The sequence below is a fragment of the Ovis aries genome, chromosome 7, assembly GCF_016772045.2.
Source record: "Ovis aries strain OAR_USU_Benz2616 breed Rambouillet chromosome 7, ARS-UI_Ramb_v3.0, whole genome shotgun sequence".
Lineage (NCBI taxonomy): Eukaryota > Metazoa > Chordata > Mammalia > Artiodactyla > Bovidae > Ovis > Ovis aries.
Window position 1 is genome coordinate 32047115 of NC_056060.1, and position 13784 is coordinate 32060898.

Genomic DNA, 13784 nt, shown 5'->3' on the forward strand with positions numbered 1-13784 from the left:
CCCTATTGGCTTATCCTGAAGCCAATCTCAGATATCACATCATTTCATCTGTACATATTTCTGGAAGATAAGGATGTAAAAAGCACAAGCACAACACCAAATTCTCTATAACCATCAGTCTCCACTTCCTCAATCTCAAATTTGAAAATATTTGTTTAAATCAGGATCCAAACAAGGTCTCACACAATGCATTTTGTAGTTATATGTCTAGTACCTCTTGAGGTCCTAACACTGGGATAGACCAGGGCAGTTGCTGATAGTCAGTCAGACTAGAAGACCTCTGGGCTCTGAACCTCATTGTAGGACCATTTTTGATGTTTTCAGGGTAGAAGACTCAGAGCTCTGGCTATATAAAGACAATTTTTCTTTTAAAGTTGGTAAGATCTTCAATAACTGGTTGAGAAGAGAGAGTTACAAATGTACCCGTTAAAGAAGGGCACTAAAGTGTCCTGAGATAGACCTGGGAAACTCTAAAAGCAGGGACCAGATTGGTGACTGTGTCTTGGTTATGCTATTGAGAACAATTTGGAAAGCATTAATTCAAGCTGGTGATCATATCTTGCCCCTTAGGTAACGAACATGTGTATAAGTGGCCAGCACAGTGCCTGGCACATGACAGCCAAGATGGTTTACATATCTTTTCTTAAAACCTGTAACTGATACATTGCCTGATGGACTTGAACCTCAAACAGACACTAATCTTCTTCAAAAGAAAGGGAGGCCTTTGCAAGTGATCCAACTTTTCTTGTACTCACCCATAATAACCCCAAGAGCTATGATTTATTGATGGCTTATTAGGGACCAGGCCATGTGTCTAGCAAAGCGTGGTACATGGAAGAAAACCGATGGTTTTCTGTTATAGGAATCAACTGGCTACTGAACACTTTACACTGAACTTTCAGAGCAACTGCTACCACCTTGTCGTGGAGTTTATTATTCTCTCTGTTTTACAAAATCATGGTAAAAGTGAGACTTACTGAGTTCTAAGTCTGTTCTAAGTGCTTTCTGTATATTATCACCTCATTAATCGGTACAGCTACTCTAGGAATTAGGTACTATTAGCCCGATTGACACAGGCACAGAGTTTAAGGAACTTGCCTGGAACACAAACTGTCTAGAACACAAATTAAAATTGATGGGACTTGATTAAAATCGGAGCTGCCAAAGTGGTGAGCAGTGGCACTGGAAGGAGAGCAGGGTAGTACCAATACCCGCAGTTACAAGTTCCTTGCAGAAACAAGACCAAAAACGCAGGTTCAGAGGTAACAGAGATAACCTCTGACTATGGAGGATCCCCTTATCTCTTCCTGTAATCAACACAGCCCGTTCCTTGCTCTGAGAAAGAAGCAAGAGTTACATAAAGAAACCTTAGAAATCAATAGGGTAGTTTTCTGGGCAGACTGACTCTACTCCTTTATTCCCCCAAACGTTTATTAAACACCTACTATGTCCAAACAGGCTTCCCTGGTGGCTCAGCAGTAAAGAGCCCGCCTGCCACGACAGGAGATTGGGATTCCATCCCTGAGTCAGAAGTTCCTCTGGAGAAGGAAATGGCAACCCACTTCAGTATTCTTTTTGCCTGGGAAATCCCATGGACAGAGGAGTCTGGTGGATTACAGCCCATGGGGTCGCAAAGAGTCGGACACGACTTTGTCACTAAAATAACAACGTCCAAAACACTGTTAGTAGGCTGGTGTGGGGCTCCTGAGAACAGCGACCGTGACACTTTCTGGAGAAAGCAAGAGGAGTGCTGGTTTGTTGAGTTCTCCCACTTTCTTCTTCCTCAGGAACTGTCCTACCCTTCAAGGTGGCAGGAGCAACGACCTTCATTCTCAGGTTGCATAAACCTAAGAATGACAGACGAGCACTGCATACAGAGCTGGACTGATATCTAGGGAGATGCGTCACACACCTGGGACTCAGTCCCCCAGGCCAGATCATGTACAGGCTGGCTTTCTAGGTAGAGGAGGGATAATAGAATTTGCAGACAGGAACTCTGAGTCCTCCGGTCCCGCAGACGTCGACTCCAGCCCGCAACCCCAGCAGGTTTCTGTGCAAAAACCGTTTGAGCTGAATGCACACACTGCCCTCTAACAATGCAAACGTGACAGCTGCCTATTAAATAATCGTTCCGCCTCCGTTTAGAGCAGTTCGTGCGTGCCACAGAGGCATCTTCTGCGCTATAGTTATGCAACCTCACTCGCAGCGGGAGTTATTTCCTGTGCTTCTGGCTGCGCCAGATTCTTGTAACACGCCTACCCAGGGCTTCAATGGGAGTCGTTCTCCATTAACAACCAGTCTAGCTTTCAGAGATGAATGCCCCGCGCAGCATACCCCTTGCGCAGTAAGAATCCAAGATACTAAAACTCTCTTCTCGCTCTTTCTCTCTCATACACACACACTCTGGGCATGCAGCTAGGAGACTGCAGCAGTGCAACCAGAGGGACAGCAGGCGGAGCTCTCTTTGTACAGTCCCTCTCTCCAACCCCCACCAACTAAAGATGAACTCATGCCAGTTCCATTCTTTGCAAGGAAAACACACACACACACACACACAAACACATAGCAGAACAGAGAGGCCTCCAGTTTCCTCCGGGAGCACACTGTCACTCTAGCTTTTCTGTTCAAACAACCAGCATATTCCAAAGCAAGTAACGGGGAGCAGCACGCCGCAACAATGCAACCTCCCGAGCGGCTCCCCGTGCAGCTCCCACCCCCGCCCCCTTTCGCGGCGTGCCAAGAGTTTGGAGCGCGCGCACGCACACGAGCACGGTGCCTGCGTATCCCTCCGCCTCCCTCCTCCTCTCCCAGCTCGGTGGCTCGACAACGATTTGGGAAATGAAGGGAGGAGGAACTACTTTCCTGAAACTTGCTATGCTGCACACGACTTCGAGTTGCAGTGATTCGTCCGGAGGTCGCAGCTTTTAGTCCTCCTACCTACACGCCCTCTCAGTCCGGGCACCCCGCGCGGCAACCCCGCCCCGTACCCGCTCTGGCCCTCAGGGAAGCCGGCGGCCTGCAGAAATCGCCAGGGACTACTTCGCCTCCTTCTCCCGCGGGCGCCCCTGGTTCGGGCAGCGGCGGCGGCGGAAGGAGCGGGCGGCGTGAGCGCTTCCGCCGCCCCCCTCGCGGCTCCCCTCTGGCGAGCGTGAGGAGCTGGCCCGCGGAGCTGCTGGTGGGCACCGTCTGGTGGGGCACCCGCGGCCGGTCTCCTCGCTCTCCCGCCTCTTCTCGGGACCCTGCCCCTCGGGCGTGCCGCTCTTCTCCGACCCGGGTGAGGACGATACGTTCGCCCGCCCCTGCCTCACACGCGCCCCGCCGCCCCCTCCTCCCCCTTCTGGAGTCGTCCCGGCCGGAGCGTGTCTGGAGGAATCCGCCGCCGTGAGGCCCCTCGCCCGCTTCTGCTCGTCCGGAAGGACCGGCCCGATCGCCGCCCGGGGCTGAGCGGGCAGCCGGCGGCGAGGCGGGAGATGGTGGGGTGGGCTCCGGCAGGACCGCGTCGCCGCCGCCCGGAGCCTGGCCTCGGCACCCCCCCGCCGGCCCCCACCAAGCGGATCCTTGCTTCCTTCTCGCCGCATCCCTGAGGGAAGCGCCGCCTCTGCTCCTGGGTTCTCAGCCCGCCTGCCTGCTCCTTCCTGGCCGGACCCCGCCGCGCTCCACCCGTGGCCCGAGGAGACGGTCTCCAGTCCACCTTCGCAGCCCCCCCTTCCTTTTTTGCTTGGCTCCCACCCTCCCCGGCCTCCTCGGATCCTTTGGCTGGACGCTGAGGCGGGGGAAGAGGCTGGGGTCGCCACGGTGGAGGTTGTCGCCGCCACCCCCCTGCGGGGGTGGCCGGGGTTCCCGGCTGGGGGGGCACCATTCCGGGTGAGGCATCCACCATGGTGAGGCCCCTGAGCCGCTGCCCCCGCGCCCCCCCGGCCGCCGCTGCCTCCTGCCCCTCAGTGCTGCTGCTGCTCCTCTGCCTGCTGTTGCTCCTCCATCTCCAGATCGGATCGCGGTGAGGGAAAGATGAGCGAGGAGACGGCGACTTCTGACAACGAGTAAGCACCTCACTGATTTTGATTACTAACTACCCCCCCCCCCCCCGCCCCATTTTTCCTCGTCACCCTCCCAGACCTCCTCGGGGACTTGGGTCCTTGCAACCGTGGAGAGTTTGAGTGCATCTTGTTCTGGAGAAAACATTTGATTTCTTTAGCCATTTTATTTAATGGCAGGAACCCCGGACCCCCACCGCCAGCATTTAGTTGCTTTCTTCTGGAGAAGGTATTGAATTTGGCCTGGGATGGCAATTGTTTGTCCATGAGATGGAATAATATGGATGGATGGAGGAGGGGTAGCAATTATCCCACCCAGTGCCTGGAAGACCTCTGGCCTGTCCTTTTTCACTTTAGCACACCAATCAACATACCTTAAATATCCATTTTGCCTCCTTTATAGCTGTTTCACTTGGAAACTAATGGGTGGGAGCACCTCCTGCATCAAACTGCACTTGAATCTTAATTCGATGAGTCAGTGTTTCTTAAATACCGATTAAGCCTCCCCCCGCCCCTCACCCTTTTTAAACTTATGACCTGTAAAATTTTTGTAAAAAATGGAGCTAGGGAAGCATTTTTATAATTTCTGTAGCTTTGGGGACACCTGGAGTGTGGGCAGTGTTCAACTATTCTATTTGATGTTGAACTATTCTATTTTGTTTTTGCGAACGCTGGACTTTTCTTTATGAGGAGCATAGGAAAATTTTGAAAGCTAAATTTTATCTTTCAGCTACATTGAAACACACCGTTCACGTCGATTTAACAGTGTTTACATTGCTGAACATGTTGATGACTTCATTCATTAACTTGTAGAGCATCTCGGCTTAAGTTTTTGTTTATTTGGGCTGTCCTTATGTTTTCCAAGCAAAATACTTTGCCTTTTAAATATTTTGCTGTAACACAGCAGCTGCCTGGAGGAATAATGAGGCTGCAACAGTTTTCTGTTGAGACGGAATTTAATTCCATGTGAATATTAGTGTCCGTTTTCTTGTTATTAAATTCAAGTTTTGTTTATCTTTGGAGGGTTGGAAAGAGTTAAGTGAGTTAGGACTAGTTCTAGGACGCATTCCTTTAAGTAAATAGCATTCCTCGAGTCAGACCTTTCTGAGAGCTTTCAAGTCCAAAGCCTAGGCTTGTTTAACATAAAATAGCTTGAGAAATGCCGAGCAGCGTCCCCCCACCCCCCACCCACAACACGCTCTTCTGACGAGCGGGGTGTGGGAGAAGGTGGATTGCTGCAGTGTCAGTGCAGTCTAGAAGCAGAAGTGGCCGCCATGTTCTCTCTCTTTTTGTGAATCGCCCTCATTTGCATAGCACACTTTTCATTCATAAAAAAATAATTAAACATCCATCACCTTGGACATCTTGAAAGGATTTCCCAGAAAGAAATTCGAAGCTCAACTGCCGGTCTTAATGTAAAGTTTTGAGTTCAGAAAGTAAGGAGAAATCGAAGTTATAGGTTAAATTCAAAAATATACGCCCACACAAACAACTACCCCTGTTCTCAGAATGTTGACACAGTTATGTGGGAAATATCAGTTCGGGGAGGTGCTGGGATCACGTGATCGCCTCCATTCATAAAATACCTGGCTGGCCATTCACAGTGCTGTACTGTCTCACAGCCTTCCGCAGATTAGACCTACTTTGAGAGAGATCAAGAAGTATCTCAGATAACGCTTAGTTAGGAGAAAAACTGCTAAAACCCGTGAACAGAATGACGGTACTTTTTGCTGATACCGTCTTTTAAGAAAGTAGCCTGGATCAAAATGTCAGGTTCTATTTTGGGGATGGGAGAAGACTAATTACCATATTTAAAGTAAAATATTGAATACCTCCTTTTATGGATGCAGCCAATAGAAACGCTAACATGGAAATGTGAATTGACACACGTGTAAAATACAGTTTTTAAGTGGACTCTTGTAATACTTACCATGGACAAATTGAGAGTACAAGTTTTTTGTTGTAGTGATTACCAGTGAATGATAACTACCTTTACACTAAAAATGAATATAAATATTTCCGGTGGTTTAATCTCAAAGATTTTGATATTTGAAGCACCTAATGACAATATTTATTAATGGTAAAATTGCCTTCAGAATAATTAATGTGCTTAGTATGGGACAATTTGGAAATTATCTCACTCAGACCGAAGAATTCTGTTTTCATTAATTTATCCTGGTTTGTTACTATTTTTTTTCCTGCTAGGGGCTTTGTTATGTTAATTTTGATAGGTCAAGAATAATATGTTTTAACATACAGTTTTTGCCATGAGATGTTAACTCTTCATGGGGACAAACTCTTGTGGGTTTTACTTTTTTTTGTTTTAGAAAGTGTTGTGTTCGTCTGATAATCAGTTTTATTAGAGCCTGCATTGTTTGTGCAATAGGTAAACCAGAAAGAGTGAACTTCTTTGAAATGTAGACTTTATCCTGATAATTTAGGTATCTACTCTTTATAATGTTTTCAAATGGAAATTTATTATTTATAGTTACATGTATTAGGAAGAAACAGATGTTACGGTAGATGCCCTTAAAGCCTTAGCATAGTTTAAAACTGCCCTAATGTATGGTTTTTATTGGAGCCTTATGTACATTTTTTCCTTTTTCTTTTCTCTCTTTTTTTAAAATCCATAATCAATAGGTAATTAGAGACTGTTCTTAACACTTGTATGTTTTTAACCTGATTTTGACTTTTAAAAAGAGTGCAAATTACCAGTGTCTTAGAAAACCATTAACCTTTTCTAGATAGTCATTGTGGTAAAATCAAGTAAGGCCTTTAGAGGCCTCATTTTGAAACCTTCTAGTGCATGCTTATTTGAAATGAGAGTTATGTGTAGAGAGAGAAATAGTTCTCAGAGGTTGATTCTGGGTATATATTTAATCAAGTAAGTAATATATTTAAACTAAGTAAGTCTGTAAGTCTGTAACACTTCCTCTTACACAGTGCCACACTTGGGGAGGGCTGGTGAAAGTCTGCTTTTCTTCTCCAGCCTTCAGTAGGAACTGCAACTGCGTTAAAAGTGTTATTAAAAACAACAACAACAAAAAACCGTCCATGCAAGAGTGATAGTTTATTTAAAATGATGCACGAACTGGTATCTAAAGTGAATAAGTAATGTATTTGCATTTCTGCCATTCACATAGCAGTATTTAAACATTTGATGCGTAGTCAAACTCTCCATGAATCATCATTTATCTGATTTTTATTATGTGCCAAGAGTAAAAATCTGTGATAAATGCTTTACACATGTATCATGTAATTTATGTATAAACATGTAGTTTCAGCAAAGTAGAGTTGCATAGTAGGGTACTGTCATACCTTAATATATGTGAGTATTTTCTGGTATCATTAAATATTTCCTAAAACATAATTTTTAACACCTACATTATACTCAGTGTATACCATATTTTAATATATCTACTATTTTTCTGTTATTTCTGAACAGTGCTGCCTTTGATCCTAAGTTGTGTCTTCATCCAAATCTATAACTTTTTCCCCTTGAAATAGTCTAGAGATTGAATAAAATATGCAAATTTTAAGTTGTCTTACTGTTTCTGCTGAATCGCTCTCTAGAAAAGAAGACTCAACGTGTGAGAGTGCTTATGCTTTGAAATGTCTGTCCAGTTCTCTTTGAAAAAAATTTTTGCCCACTTTGAAGGTGGGAATGAGATTGTATTCCTATTTTTTAAATGTTTGTATAATAAAACAAAATTGATTTTTTAGAAAACAGAAAACTTGTTAGTTGTGGAGCAACTGCACTGTTTTTAAATATAAGGAGAATTAAAATGATCATATAAAAGGCATTTACTAATAATTTATGTAACTCTCACCATCTTTTATGTGAGGCTTCCCTGGTAGCTCAGATGGTAAAGAATCTGCCTGTAATGTGGGAGACCCAGGTTCCATCCCTGGGTTGGAAAGATCCTCTGGAGAAAGGCATAGCAACCCACTTCAGTATTCTTGCCTGGAGAATTCCATGAATGGAGGAGCCTGGTGGGCTGCTATCCATGGGGTCACAAAGAGTCAGACACCGCTACAATGTGAAGAACACTGGACTTGGACTTGGGAGTTGAGTTTCTGTCCTAACTGTACCTAATTTATTCTCTGATTCTGGGCAAGTGACAGCCTTTGGGGCCCTCAGTTTGCTAACTTGTAAATCAAGGAATTTGAACTAATCATTATGGGCTCTTCTTTTTCTAAATTATCCTAAAGTAATACAGTGATAGACACACTGTAAGTCATTAGATGTATTAGACTACATAGTCTAATACATAGTAACATACGTATTTGTTAATTGGTCAGTTTTATTAGATTGTTGATTTTGATAGGTTTAAGCAAATGAAAAACTTCCAGTAGATCTCATAGGATGATGAAGTAGAAGCATGAATTTGAAGAACCAAGATACATTTGGAAACAGTTGGTTCATTCCTAATCTCTAAAGACTTCCTCATTTTGAGCTTAATTTAATAACCATGTGCCTTTGATAATATTCATCACAGATGGAAAACTTTTATTTTTTTTTAAATAAATATGGTCTTTAGATGAATAAGTGAACAAAAGGCTTTTGGGGTAGATCTTAAGAGAAATGTATTAAGATACCAGCTCTCATGCTTCACTTACTGGCCTAGAAGTGTCAAAAGTCAGTCTTTTCATTTGGTTATTTACACAAATGTTAATCTAACACTAGAGGATAATTTCACATTTATTCAGTGTAAGAAATTAACTTAGATAATGAATTGTTTCATTCTTTTAAGTTTAATTTGCTGTTGCAAGTTTTGTGTGATAGTGGCATCTCATTTTAGAGTCTAGAACCAAAGTCTTAACAGACCCACAAGGTGTTGTTTTTGTGGCACTCAGAATCATTTGTAATGGGAAGGAGAAAAAATTGTTGGTATATTTTTGTTTAAACATAGTTCACTAGTTTTGCTAAAACATAGTTAATGAGTACTGGATCTCAGACTGAGATGGTAATTGCTTTAGACGTAAGGGCTTATGTCTCAGAGTGCTTTTACTAATCTCTAGCTGAAATGTGTCTGCATTCATAATTGAAGAAAATGCCAGCAACCATAGCAGGGTTAGAGGTACTTGTGACAGCAACTATGTTAATTTTGCAGGGCTGGTCTAGCAGAGTACTACATGTGTCTCATGGCCATATTCTCATAAGGACAACTAGTCATAATGGATTAGGAGCCCACTCAACTCCATTGTGACTTTCTCTTAATTAATTACATCTGTGGTGACCGTCTTTCCAAATAAGGTCACTTTCTGTGGTACTGGGGGTTAGGACCTAATGTCTCTTTGGAGAGATTCAGTTCAATACATAACACTAACAGAATCATATTTTTTCCCCATACGGTATATTTCCTGTTTAGTTTTTCAAATATCTTGAAATAGCACTTACTGCCATCACTAGTTTGAAATTATTACAGTTATTAAGCCACGGTAGAGCTTGCATTTTAATATGTTAATACAGGAACATTACTACTCTATCAAAAATAAAAATATTTTAGTATATGTGCTGCCGAAGCAAACACCAAAAATTAAAATATTTTGATAATTATTTCAATATATATAATTGATTTCTTTTGTAATCTTACGTATTTTGTTTAAAATCTTTAATATTCTGAGAAAGGGGGCCATTGACTTCACTAGAACTGCCAAAGAGGTCTATGGCACAAAAGGTTAAAATCTTCCTACTATGACTGAGGTCCTAAAGACTGAACCCAAAGATAGAGATGTAGAATAGGAGGGTTAAGAAACGTGAACGATAAGATGAACAAGTCGAAGATGCAGCTAAAAGTTCCAAAAGAAGAAATAATGGGGGAGAGGAAATACTGAGAGATACTGGCTGAGAATTTTCAAAAAGTAGCAAATTAAACACAATTCAGTGAACTAAAAACAACAAAGCCTCACAGTCACACTGGATTTATTGTGAGATTGCAAGAATGTCAACATGAGAAAATCAATATAGTTTGTCACCTTTGAAGAATAAGGAAAACAAATGATACAATCTTAAATGTCAAATTGACATTTGGTCTCTGCTTATAGTATGGAAGTGAATGTCCATACTTTATAGATTTATAATATAAATGTTAATAAATATGGATTTATATTATTTTTTTGCTTCCTAGAATTTTACTTTTTCTGATTTAAAATGAGATTGTATTTGATCCGCTTTTTAGGATTGCTTTTAGTTCAAGAATCCTGAGTGACTTTCTTTGTGCTTTGGAAGTCCACATTTAATAGATCATCCGTGTTGCTTGTAAATGTAGGATTGAACAGTAGAAATTACCTAGTATATGAAAATTTAAAAGTACTTTGGAAGGCATTTTCTTTCTATATTTAGAGTGTGAAGAATAAGCATTTCTAAATTTAAGAGTAATTGGAAATTAAATTTTAATATTAGATTTATCATTTTATTTCTAAATGTTATCTGTGAAACAGGTATTATAGTTTTGATAAAGGGCATTATGACTTGGAATGCAGAATTTAATTATCTCTTGGTCATATATAATGATACTATACTTATGATTAGACACATTTTGTTTGTCTCTTCACTTGGTTACCGATTACTTTCACAAATACACAGTATTTGTTAATGTTTTAGTATCCAGTAGTTGGATTACCAAACTTTAGATGGAATTTAGTGAACTTTGACTTTTTTGATGCTACTTTTTCAAAGTTATAACTTTTACCACATCAGAATGTTAATGATTAACTTTGGCATAAAATCACCAAACTTCTTTGACTGTTGTGAATTACATTGATATTTTGAGATTGGAATTCGGGAGTTCTGGGTTTGTCCCTTTAATTATATGTAAAAGCATTTCAGAATTTTAGTTGCTAAGTTATATATATGGATTTCTTAGTTTTTCAGGTCAGATACCATTAGTAACTTTTTCTTGAAGGAACTCAGTTCAGTGACATTTGAGTGCCTATTAGGCACTTGACTTTTCCTTAGCCCTGGAGATAACAAAGATAAGTAAAACCTGATAACTGCTTTCACTATCCAGCAAGGGAACTAGATCCCTCTGAAATGTGCTGAGGGCTCTGGTTATGAAGTCTTCAGGGCTTAAGAAGAAAGTAATTTTACCTTTGGTGAACTGCAGAGTGGGAGTTGTGTGTGAAGGAGTCCTTCAGAAAAGAGATGGTATTTAGGAGTGAGCCAGAGATGAGGGCAATGGGAAGAGGAGGGGCATTCCAAGAAGAGAGGCTGGGGGGAGGGGGAACTGAAAAACAAGCATAGAAGATATTTCAGTAATCTGAAACTGAACTAGAATATCTGCAAAGTATGCCTATAGTTGAAGCCAGTGAAGAATTGCCCAAGGATAATGTTAAAAAGTAGTAGAAAGTGAATAGTGAGAATCGGGAGTGTTTTTAAGGGAGAGTGACAAGGGACAATAAAAGACTGAAAAGTCTTGAGAGGTAGGAGAGAAATTAGACAAAATGGGAAGTGATGAAGTGGAGACAGCAAAAAGTAAGATTACATAAATTTAAGGGGAAGTTTGGAGTTGAGATTATTTATTAAATGAGGTGATGTTGATAATGGAGAAGAGGAAAACAAAAAATAAGGAAAGGTTGTTAATTGGGAGAGCACAGCCCAGGAAAGAGGAGTCTTACAAACTGTTTTATTGCTTGGGTCAGATACTGTGCTAGATTCAATCTTTCTAATGACTATGTGAACTAAGTATTATCCATAGTTTACAATTGAGATAACCAAGACTTAAAAGAGGTTTAGTAACTTACTTGTAGCCATGCAAGGGAGTGAGTGGTAGAACTGAGATTCAAATTGCACTGTATTTATACCACACTGTACCTCATATCGGAGAAGGCAGTGGCAGCCCACTCCAGTACTCTTCACTAGAAAATCCCATGGACAGAGGAGCCTGGTAGGCTGCAGTCCATGGGGTCGCTATGAGTCGGACACGGCTAAGCGACTTCCCTTTCGCTTTTCACTTTCATGCATTGGAGAAGGAAATGGCAACCCACTCCAGTGTTCTTGCCTGGAGAATCCCAGGGACAAGGGAGCCTGGTGGGCTGCTGTCTATGGGGTCGCACAGAGTCGGACATGACTGAAGTGACTTAGCAGCAGCAGCAGTACCTCATATATTTCATGGCCAGACTAGATTTTGAAGAAAAAAAAATAAGCTTGAAGTGATAGGTTGACAAGTAGAAGTGACAGTTGTATTGAGGGACTATAAGTTTTGATAAAGTTAAAGAACTGGTAGAGCGCAAGTGGGGAAATCAAAAGGTAGATTTTGATCAAAGAATACAGACTCCAGAGTGGTAACATGATGGAAGATTAAAGTAGAAACAGGCTGTTGGAGTAGAGGAACCAGGATTTTTTGGGATATTTTAAAAGTTCACCAGTATGGCTCTTCAGTTTCCTGGGTTGGTATCAGAAGTTGAGGTGGAGAGGAATCCTGAGCCAGGGCCATTGTATTTAATTAGTTTGTGGGATGAGCAGCTTAAAATCGAGTATGAATATTGACATCTGCCACTGCAATTTTAAGAAACAGGAGTAAGGGTTTTGGAATTGGAAATTGAAAAGGAGGGTATCACAGAGGATAAGAAAAGGGAAGGGCTTATCCTGGAGGAGTTGGGAGTATTGGAAATGATAGGATCTCATGTAATAATGGTTTTGGGAATTAGGAAATAGAAAGGAAGCTAGACATGTGAATAAATTATCCAGATATGGAACTTACCATGAATGTAAAGATTTTTCTGAGAGAATGACCAAAATGACTGATACTATAGGGCTTTATCCAAATATATTATGTTGTCTTTGACAGAACATTTTGTATTTTGGGGATACTTTAATATGGTTAGAAAGATCTTTTCAAAACAAAATTCACTAAATTTCTAAAATTGACTTAGTATTCATAATTAACATGATCCTATGAGTGAACTCCAGGAGATGGTGATGAACAGGGAGGCCTGGCGTGCTGCGATTCATGGGGTCGCAAAGAGTCGGACATGACTGAGCGACTGAACTGAACTGAACTGAACTGAACTGTGTTTACTACTGACCGTCCCATTAAGACTTTGGCAAGTCATGTAACCTGCCTTTGTGCTTGATTTTCCATCTGTAAAACCAGGATAACATGTCCCTACTTCAGAGGGATGTTAAAAGATAAAACGTAACCTTCCCTCCTCCCTCCATAACACTTTTTGATTAGAGATAAGAGAATATTAAAAAGAACTTTCAGTTCTTGAGAAGAAAGGTACTATGTTCATGAAATAATCAGTACTCATTTTCATTTAGCCTGAAGGTAGGGTTACTTTTTGAAAAGGATTATGGACCTGATGGAAAACTTGTATTGAGTGTAAATGTTAAAAAGCTGCTTTTCAGAAACACTTAAAATTTAAATATTACAACATGCAAAAAATAATATAAATCTCTATTGTGTATATTTTTAAAAGCAATTTTAGTATCTGAGCACATTTGGAAATACATATAAGTAGATTTGATGTCTCTCCATCAAAATTGGCTTCCCTGATAGCTCAGTTGGTAAAGAATCCACCTGCAGTGTAGGAGACCTGGGTTTGATTCCTGGGTCAGGAAGATCCACTGGAGAAGGGATAGGCTACCCACTCCAGTATCCTTGGGCCCTTGTGGCTCAGCTGGTAAAGAACATGCCTGAAATGTGGGAGACCCGGGTTCGATCCCTAGGTTGGGGAGATCCCCTGGAGAAGAGAAAAGCTACCCTCTCCAGTATTCTGGACTGGAGGATTCCATGGACTATAGTC

The 13784-nt window shown here is 41.6% G+C and overlaps 1 protein-coding gene across 1 annotated transcript in view; it reads left to right on the forward strand.

Annotated features, from left to right (window-relative positions):
* The first annotated feature begins 2825 nt into the window (after positions 1-2825).
* Positions 2826-13784, forward strand: part of SPRED1 (sprouty related EVH1 domain containing 1) — a 124439-nt gene continuing 113480 nt past the window's right edge. The window contains exon 1 of the mRNA XM_027971661.3: positions 2826-4040. Coding sequence (XP_027827462.1) covers positions 4009-4040 — 32 coding nt within the window. The 5' untranslated portion in view covers positions 2826-4008. The remainder of the gene's footprint in view (positions 4041-13784) is intronic.